Source organism: Podarcis pityusensis (assembly GCF_964106645.2).
Source record: "Podarcis pityusensis genome assembly, chromosome: 16".
NCBI lineage: Eukaryota > Metazoa > Chordata > Lepidosauria > Squamata > Lacertidae > Podarcis > Podarcis pityusensis.
This window is the reverse complement of record NC_138041.1, coordinates 16,865,876-16,875,753: the sequence shown is the minus strand read 5'-3', so window position 1 is coordinate 16,875,753 and position 9,878 is coordinate 16,865,876. Positions and strand designations below refer to the sequence as shown.

At 45.2% G+C, this 9,878-nt stretch overlaps 1 protein-coding gene across 8 annotated transcripts in view; it reads left to right on the top strand.

Annotated features, from left to right (window-relative positions):
- Positions 1–2,954: 2,954 nt before the first annotated feature.
- LOC308464739 (death effector domain-containing protein) overlaps positions 2,955–9,878 on the top strand; it is a 32,338-nt gene continuing 25,414 nt past the window's right edge. The window contains exons 1-4 of one of the 8 annotated variants that reach the window (XM_080984301.1): positions 2,955–3,112; positions 3,870–3,897; positions 4,816–4,877; positions 8,693–9,100. In XM_080984301.1, coding sequence (XP_080840427.1) covers positions 8,776–9,100 — 325 coding nt within the window. In that variant the 5' untranslated portion in view covers positions 2,955–3,112; positions 3,870–3,897; positions 4,816–4,877; positions 8,693–8,775. The other 7 variants (XM_080984304.1, XM_080984300.1, XM_080984302.1 and 4 more) reach the window with 7 other exon arrangements.

The following is a 9,878-nucleotide window of genomic DNA, read 5'->3' as shown; positions in this document are numbered from 1 at the left end:
CAGTTAGTGTAACACAGCATTCACGAATCCTCACTGGGTGTTGCAGAAACCTGTCTACTATCTCCATCTTAATTTTTTGTTTGATATGTGGCCTGAAAACTCCAGAAAATGCAACTGTTTTAAATCAAACTGCAACGGGCTTTAAAAATCTTAACAGGGGGAAGGGGGAGCCTAGCATAATTTGTATAACTGCTACTTGTTTGCGTGTTTAACATAATATCCTCCATAATCTTTTCTCCACATTTAAAATGGGAGGCTGTAATTCTTTTAACTACTACTTCTCCCCACCCCCTTAAGCTTTTGGCATTTTGACCACATTTGTTTCTTCGTTGGTTTTTTAAAAAAATCTGAGCTGCTCAACAAAAATCAGTCCTAAACTGACCTACACACTGTGTACCTGAGCATGACTGCTAACGGAATTGGCAGGACTTACTTCTGAGTAAATATGTTTAGGATTGCCTTTCCCAGCTGCACTCCTGTGCATGCTTTACTGAGACATTGTAGGATATTTTTGTGAGTTAACATCCTTAACAGCTATTCTGCAAGTGGCTTCAGCTAAGAATACAGATAAATGCAGTTAATCTATCAATAATCACCAGAATAGTGTCTGTCTCTTGTGTCAGCCTTTCTTTACTTGGGAAAGCAAAATTCTGTTTCAGATCATCACTCCCCTTTCTTTTATCATTTTTAGAGGGTGAACAGTGCTTGATTCCTTATTTTAGAGGCTTAAAATGCAATAATGAGGTTGGGACCCACCCCGATACCAGCATATTTTGATGGAAGTTCAGAACATAAGCACTTCAAATTTAAAGGCTGTTGCTCATAGTTGGGACCTTTTGTATGCAAAGCAGATGCTCCAAATTCAATCCCTGACATCTGCATACCCTCCAACATTTCTCCAATGAAAACAGGGATGTCCCATTCCATAAAGATAATTTTACTGTTTATACCCGACACAGCTTACTGGGTTACCCCAGCCACACTTGGCAGCTTCCAACATATATAAAAACATAATAAAACATTAGACATTAACAAAAACTTCCCTATACAAGATTGCCTTCAGATGGCTTGGGCTCAGACAACATCATGCCCTCTTACATTTCTCCAGTGAAAATGGGACATCCTGAGAAAAGGGACATTCCAGGATGAAATCAGAAACCAAAACAGCTTCTCTAAAAATAAGGACACTTGGGGGGTCTGCATCTGTAGGGAATCTCTGAAACCCTGGAGTGTTGCTGCCAGTCAGTGAATACTGAGCTAAGTCTGACTTCATACAAGGCAGTTTCTCATGTTGCTGAGCCATTTTCATGTTTAAGATGATGGGTCACTCTTAAGTACAACCAATACCATATTATCTATTTTTTTCCTTTACAGCTGTTGTTTCTAGTGAATATAATATAATTAAAGAACACAATCTCCAACAGTGTTGCCCTCTCAACTTAGCTGCCTGTCTTTCTCTAAGTTCCTTGTGATCTTTAGACAATTCAACCATATGTTTGGTTTGCAATGACAAGGCTTATTCATAAGTAGGGACGGCTGAGAAAGTTAATCCTTTTTAAAAAATATATATATCAGCATTTCCCTGTAACCTCACAGATGGTTTTGGACTTCTGCTTAGAATCTTAAGGACTGTCAAATTTATGTAAAGAAACTTCACTATAGCTTGTCACTGCCAAAGGAAAATTTGGACACAGGTATTAATAGCAATTGTCTGTGTTCTCTTACCTGTGGCCCACATACAGCTCTAGGGCATTTCCAAGTGTCAAATTGATATAGAGTTGCCTCCCCAATACATGCCTGCTGTCACATTTTCTGGCATTTATTATTTTTTGCCCCTTTGGCGTTACCTTGTCAAAATTTCAAGGATAAATTGCTAGTATATCTTTAACCTTAAGCAACAAAGCCTTCTTAGCTCTGTAAGTTGCTGCAGAGTAAATTGATACAGCAGGCAGAAAATACTCTCCACCAATGTGTAATAGTAGAGGAGGTGGAACTAACAAATTGATAAGTATTTTTAAGCTGGTGCTTCCTATCCCTGGAATGCTTGCCTCAGTGGCAGGCACCATCATTAACAGTTTTCAGACACCAGGTAAAGACTTGTGTCTTCCAGGCGTTTTACTGGTTATGCTTTATTTTTCTGCTCTATGAATGAGAGGCACTTTAGTCACTTATTAACATAATATCCTGAAAATATAAGAATAACAACAGTTTTAAGTTGTTTTGGACTGTTTTTAATATTACGTTTTAATTGTTATAACCTGTCCTGGGACCTTAGTGTGAAAGGCGGGTAATTAATAATACTGTTATAGTAACGAAACATAGTGCTACAAGCACCATCTGTTTTCATCTGTGAAATGTTGGGAGTGTTAAGTTTTCCCTGAGGGTTCACTTCTTTTTTAAACAAACCGACTCTCGAGCATCCTGTGGTGCATTTATTTGCACTCTGTTCCTGCTCAGAGGCACTCTGTTCACCATCCTAGAACCAAAAGGAAATCGGGGCTGGGGCTGAATTCTTCTCCTTCCCTCCCCACCCCGGACACATTTTTGTTTATTTTCCGCTTTGTCTTTAAACCGTCCTCCATTTAAACATCCACTTTCCCACCCCTCTTGGATTTAATCGTTCTTCTTTTTCCTCTCCGCCCGTTTCCACACCCGAGTTTGCTTCGAACGCCCATTATTTCTATTAGCAGTGAAGCCCGCCTAGTCGCCCTTAACAGACATGGCCGCCCCACGCTCTTTTTACCATTATTATTTGAAAGCGTTACTATCCATCACAAAAGATGGCGCGGGCAGCTTCACCCCGGCCCCTTTCGCCCGTAACAAACATGGTTGCCTTTAGGTTATTATCCATCACGAAAGATGGCGGCGGCAGCTTCGCCGCCTCCCACCCCAACCGGGAGGAAGTAGGTAGCTAGGTCGGGTGATGCCCGGATGTGGGCAGCCCTGCTTCGGCAGGAGGGAGGCGCCGGTTGCCCGGATGTTCCTCTCGTTCCAGCCGCGGCCGAGGCTCGGGTCAGAACCGGCCGGGCGGGGGGAGGAGGAGGAGGAGGAAGAGAGATTGGAGAGGAGCGGATGGATCCAATATGGCTGCCCTGATGGCCCTGAGGAGAGAGTGAGAGGCCTAGACAGCCGGCCCAGGCCCTGAGCAGGGAAGGGGGGGGCAGGACCTTGAGGCCTATTTTGGGGAGGGGGAGGAGGAGACACCACCACCACCCCGTTTGGTCACAGGCTGGGGAAGAGGGAACCCTTCACTGGTGGGGAGAAGGGAAGGGCCACTCCCACCCCCCACCCCAGCTGCGGAAGGGCCCACCCCCATCAGCCAGGGGGAGGAAAGTGGGGGTGGGGTGAGGAGAAATACAAGCCCCCCCCCCGCCTCCCTTTGATTTAAAACTACCCTCTTAAAGTATTCCCTCCCCCCTCCCCAGTTGCCCGTTAGGTAGGGCTGAGTAAGGTGGTGGTTTAGGGGTGGGCAGGGGCAGTTGATGAGGAATTTATTAATAGGTAAGGGGGGGAGTAGAAACCCACCCCTTTTATTTCGTCGCCCCCTTGAAGTTTAACCTCTCCTATCTTATTTGAGGGGAGCTGGGGAGTTTGGCAAAGGTTGGAGGGGCAGGGGAGGCCCTTTAAAGCATTTGCCCCACCAACTCAGTTTCCCCTGGACTTTTTTGGGGGGGTAGTGGGAAACATTTGGGGGGCACAGGGTTCTGAGAGATTGATGGGTTGACAGGGGAAAGGGCAGTTGTAGGAGGTAGTGGACCTGGCCCCAGGAAACCCAGTTTACGCGTTGGTGGTTCTTAACACGCTTGTGACATTTTACCTTGTCAGTCCTTATTTTTGTTTTAATTTCCCCCCCATTCATCATTAAGCAGAAGGGGCAGCAGAGGAAGGAATAATAAGGTAACATGAAAAGAGGAGGTGGATGTGGCAGTGTGGGCCAGGTTTTTTTACTTAAATCAAGGTGCTCTGTGTGAGATTAAAAATATTCACCTCTGTGTTTCAAATAAACAAGCCTAGATTTCCTTGCTTTTGAACAAAGGGGATACATATTAACGTACTGTAGATCAAAGAATGAATTTAGTTCTTAATTGCTTGATGAAAATAAGAGAGAGAAACCAATTGTAGGTATTTTAGTTTAAATATTGAGCATTAATATGCTAGGGATTTCTGATGAATCCTATATTGAGCTAGCTATGTGCTTTTCTCTTATTCAGGAGAGGTTTATTTCTTTCAAATTAGGTTTTTAATATATGAAAAGTTAAGAACTGGTCAATAACTTTTCTGCTTTGGGGGAAAGCGAGGACTCTAATCTGCTGGATGAAATAGAATTGTATGTGTGTGAGAGAGAAGTACTAAATATTAGCCATGAAATATTTTTATAGTGTACCACAGCTGAAAGTTAAGCATACAATAAGTTTGTGTTTTATTTTTATTTTTTATTAGCCTCGCTAATCTGGTGACTCTGTATATGTATTTGAGTGCTAGGAAAGGTCTTCTTGCTAGAAGTTAAGATAGAACAAAAGAAAATAAATCAATGCCCCCAGACTTTACTGGATGGCTTGGGGACTTTTCCTATGTGGAATTTCTTTTTAAAGCCAAAGAGAGATGGAGAGGGTTTGGAAACTGTGGGCTCTAGAATCATGTAGTGAGAATTTTAACTTTAGGAGAAAAAAGTTGTCCTGTCCTCCCGTGAGCCATATATGAAATCCATTTGCCAAGTTTTTTGTTTCTTTGGTCTGTCTTTTTTAATTTTAAAAAAGTAAAGCAAAGTGGACTAGAGACTTCGTATGTTCACATTTGGCCTCTGTGCCCCGCCAGCTGTGCAGGACTGGATCTAAACGCGGCAAAGAGGGAACCTCCAGAAAACAAGAAGACATAAGGTACGGTATGTTGTTGGGTGATAACTTGTGCCAAACTCTGCAGTGACATGCCTGGTGGTGATTCATTCCCTTCCGTTGCTCTTCATGGTGCTTATTAACATAAGTAGAGCAAGGCAGTGGTTGGCTAACTGCCTTCCTGTTGATTGACCTGCCGTTTAGTGTGGAGCTTGACCGAGTTTCTGGAGCTGTCCAGGAATTAGTGGCTGGAAGGAAGGAACCTCCTTCCACAGAGTGATTCTTGACAGCACTGTAAATGAGCTCTCAACTAGAATGGGGGATGCTGGTTGGTGCAAATGAAACATAGCTGTTGTTTGATTCTTGGACAAATTCAAACAAGAATTTAGGGGCGTATCGGATCAGGGCACAATGTGTGGCTCCTCTCCCTTGTTTTGTTTTCTGTGACTTTTGAGATAATCCTAGAGCAGTCAATTAGAATGTCCTTATTCAGAAAAAAAGAGTTTGTAGTTAAGAGCTCAGTTATGGACTCATCTGTGGCCTGTTGGCAACTCTCTCTTCATCCCATACCCCTCTCCTTCAGCACTCATTATGTATGATTTGACTTGGTGCCCTCGCCAGGAGTACGGTGAACTTCAGCAGGAAGAATTGTAGACCTCGGTTGTATGCAGAAGGCCCCAGGTTCAGAGTTAGCTGAAATACTCTTTAATAGTGGGGCTGGGAAGGTCGCCTCTGCCCCACATCTTGGGACCTGCTGCCTGTGAGAGGAGGTCATCCAGATTGGCCAGCAGTCTGGCTTTTGTACAAGTCAGCTTTGGGTGGAGTGCATGCTACACTGAGGCTGCGGATGCATTGCCTGTGGGAGTGTGAATTGAAGGTTCAAGTGCATTCTCTCAGTAATCATTGCAATAGGTACTGTAAGGCAGGCCAGTGTGATCCCCACCCCCCAGAAAAGAAAAAAATATTGTAGGTGGGAGGTTGGGGCATAGTAGCAGAGTGTACATGTGGACGAGCCCCTGGTTTGTTGTTATAATGTATGGAACAATTCTGAGGGTGATTTTTTTTAATAACAAAATCAGGAAGGCAAGTTGTCTTTGTGGCCTGGGGTTCCCACTTGCCAGAGTTCATGGATTTCAGGCTGTCAGTGATAGCTTTGAAAAGAAATACTATTGCCCAGCTTATTAAGCATAATTATGCATTGTGAAACTATACTTTTCTAATCGGATGACATTACAGTGGCAGTGCCAGGACAAAATACAAGGACCTCATTTTTGGATCAGATTTAGAGAAACAAGCAAACTTTATCTCTTAACAGCCCGCTTCTGCTGTATAGCAGCCAAATTAACGGAGCATCCTTTCTGTGAGTTTTGAGGGATCCTCTTTCATTGTGTTGAGTGACTGCTTTTCCAAAAGACACACACAAACGGCCTGGGGTTTTCTTGGGTTGTATTAGTACTGGGGTTTGAAACAGGAGCCTTTGGGAATCTCTGGCTCCAGTGTTACGCCAGAGGTCATGATCGAGCCATGGAAAAGCCATGAACTAGGTCAGCTGTCTTGAAGGGTCAGAGGCATGGCGTGTGGCAGTAAATGGAGATAATCTGGGATCAGGGACTGAATCAGGAAGTTGTGCTGAAAGTGAAGTAGGACAGGGTCTGAAATGGGAGCAGAGAATGGGCATCGGGGGAGGTCTATAGTTGCAGGGTTCATGCAGCGGATCCCTTATGGGAGACAGCCTGCTTAACTTTTGAACCAACTGCTGGCTCCCCTTGGAGTTGAGGTAGGTAGGAAATCAAAGTGCATTTTCACACATTTCATGCCATGGCATTTTAATAGAAGCTTGTGGGTAGAGTACGGGTTCTAGTTCATGCCAGTGATTGTGTTAAAGGGCTTTGAGAGATGGAATCTCTCAGATCAGAGGACGAGATCTAGTGTGCATGCATGTCAGTTTAGCTTACTCTAGCCAGCTGTTCTTTGTGGTTTGCTACCAACTCATTTCCCCTCCCCTGGGCCACAGACTAGGAGAGAAGCAAAGTCCCCTCTCAGTTGCACAGGGGAATGGATAAGGTAAGAACCAACAAGATCCTTTCGCACAGCTTGGGAGAAGTGTGTGCCGCTGCTTGCTTTCTCCAAATGTCAGCATTGACTGTAGAGCTCTAGGAAGCCCAAGTTAGTTTACTGGTGAAGCTTAAGGTTGCTGATCTGGACAGCACAATTTAAATATATGTATATACATATTTTATATATATATATGCGATAGCTCAGGTGGTAGTGCATGAGGCTCTTAATCTCAGGGTTATGGCTTCAAATACCACGTTGAGCAAAAGATTCCTGCATTGCCGGGGGTTGGACTAGAAGACCATTGTGTTCCCTTCCAAATCTTCAATTCTATGATTCTAATATATATAGCATTTAGTTGCTGTTCTAAATGGTGATGACTGCTCCCCCTGCCACTCCAGGAAAAAGAGATAAGAAAGTTATAGGTGCCTTATTTTCAGTTTGCATCATGAGATGAAGACAGAACTGCATATGACCTGAAACTGGGCATGCAGAGCTTTTGCCTTTTCTCTCTCAGGAGTTTCTACCATCTATAAACATCCCCTTGTGATAATGTATGCCACCTATGCAAGTATAAAAACTGTCATGGTCAGGCACTTCTTATGTCACCCATGTAAATGGGACTTGGAGAATTTCATTTTTTTAAAAAAAGCAACTAAAGGATTTATTGTAAATAAGCCCTATGCAACTCACTGGGCTGGCCTCAAGAAGCCTCTGTCTCTTAGCCTAGCCAGCCTCACAGAGACTTTTGGGGGGGTATTGGTATGGGATCAACAGTGTGGGATTTGGGGGGTAACATGTACTCAGTTTTGATGCAATTGGTTCACAAATGAAAGCTTAGCACACTGTTCGCAGGAAAGACTGCCCATCTACAATATTTTATTTGGCATTCCATGTTGCAATATTTTCCCAGAACTAAAATAGTCACGTCTAATAAAACTAATGTGCATTTAATGCAGGTGTGGGGAACCTCTGATCCTCCAAATACTGCTGAACTACAGCTCCAGCCATCCCTGACCATTGGGCCATGCTTGCTAGGGCTGGTGGAAGTTGCAGTTCAAGCAACATCTGGAGAGCCAAAAGTTCCCCAGCCCTGTTTTGCTGGGTGCACAAAAGTACAATCAAAATGCCAACTTGGGGGACAAGTAGTTTCTAGCCATGATGGCTCTGCTCTTCCTCCACGATCAGAGGCAGCAATTCTTCTGAATACCAGTTGCTGGAAGCCACAGGAGAGAGAGCGCTGTTGTGCTCAGATCCCGCTTGGGGGACTCCCACCGAGGCATCCGGTTGGCCACCGTGAGAACAGGATGCTGAACTAGCTGGGCCATTGGCCTGATCCAGCAAGCTGCTCTTAACATTATTCTGAAAAGTCATACTGTCAGTGTGTCAGGAATTTAAATCTCCTGGGGGAAAGAAACCTCTCTCATTCACTCCACTTCTGTACCTGTATGAAGAACGTGGGAGAGGTATCTCAGATGGGATTGCAGCATAAAATACAGTGGTACCTTGGGTTACATATGCTTCAGGTTACAGACTCTGCTAACCCAGAAATAGTACCTCGGGTTAAGAACTTTGCTTCAGGATGAGAACAGAAATCGCGTGGCGGCGGCTCGGCAGCAGCGGGAGGCTCCATTAGCTAAAGTGGTCTTCAGGTTAAGAACAGTTTCAGGTTAAGAACGGACCTCTGGAACGAATTAAGTACTTAACTCGAGGTACCACTGTAGTGCTGTGTGTAGACATACACCCTCCCTACCTTTCAGCGAGCAGAGCTCTGAAGAGATCTTGTCTTTCTCTTTTTTCCCCAGTGTCCCACTTTTAGGAGCCACCCCACCCCCCTTGAACCCCGTGGAAACTGGGCGGCCCCGAGCAGGCCCCGCAGTCGCTCGAGATGGCCGCCTTCAAACGGAGCCGCCGGCAGGCCTGGCCAGAAGAGGAGGGCGACCGGGAGCATGGGCTCTATAGCCTGCACCGCATGTTTGACATCGTGGGCACCCACCTGACCCACCGCGACGTCCGGGTCTTGTCCTTCCTCTTTGTGGACGTCATTGATGACTACGAAAGGGGGATGATCCGCAGTGGGCGGGACTTCCTCCTGGCGCTGGAGAGGCAGGGCCGCTGCGACGAAACCAACTTCCGCCAGGTGCTTCAGCTTCTGCGGATCATCACCCGCCACGACCTGTTGCCCTATGTCACTTTAAAGAGGAGGAAGGCCGGTAGGTCCTCTCTGGTTCGGGGGTCTTCTACAGCAGGCTGCATGTAGCCCATCTGCTGACTCACACACATACCTTTTATCCCAATGGTGAACCAGGTGCAAGTCTACAGCTGGGTCTTCAGCCCAATCTAAAAGGATTCAGTCAGGGAGCGTCAGGCATTGTCAGAAACAGCCAAGTGTTTGAAATAACTGGTCGTGTTATAGCTCTGCAGCAGTTTCTACAAGCCCTGGTCTTTTTTAGAAGTAGCGCTGAGTTGTGCTGAATTAGGGGGGGTGAGTGAAAAGGAGAGGGTGTGAAATGACAAGGTAGTAGATCTCATGAGCTTATCTCTCAGAACACTTGCCACGCCTTCCTCTTTCCACCACCAATCACAGAGCCCGTCTGAAACTTTGGCCTACTTTTCTCCTCCCCTCCCTTGAATCTATCACCTTGTCACCTTACATAACTGTATTGATGTATTTATCCAGACTGAGGGCACTTCTTCCTTTTTTAAATACCACTTAGCTTTTTATTGCCTATTTGAACTCCCATCATATCTTTTTATTTGTATTTTTGTCCCTTTTAACCACAATATTTAATTGTATGCCTCGAGTAGCAATAGTAGTGCAGGCAACGACCATTTTGCATGGGGGTTCCCAGCCCCTGCACACGGTGGCAGAGAATGCATAAGCGTGCCCCATTCCGCCCCCCCCATTCCACTCCCGTTCTTGCTTCTAGGTACAAAAGGACCTGCGCATTGGCAATAGCCCGTCATTTGGATGTGCCTAAAATGGTCGCT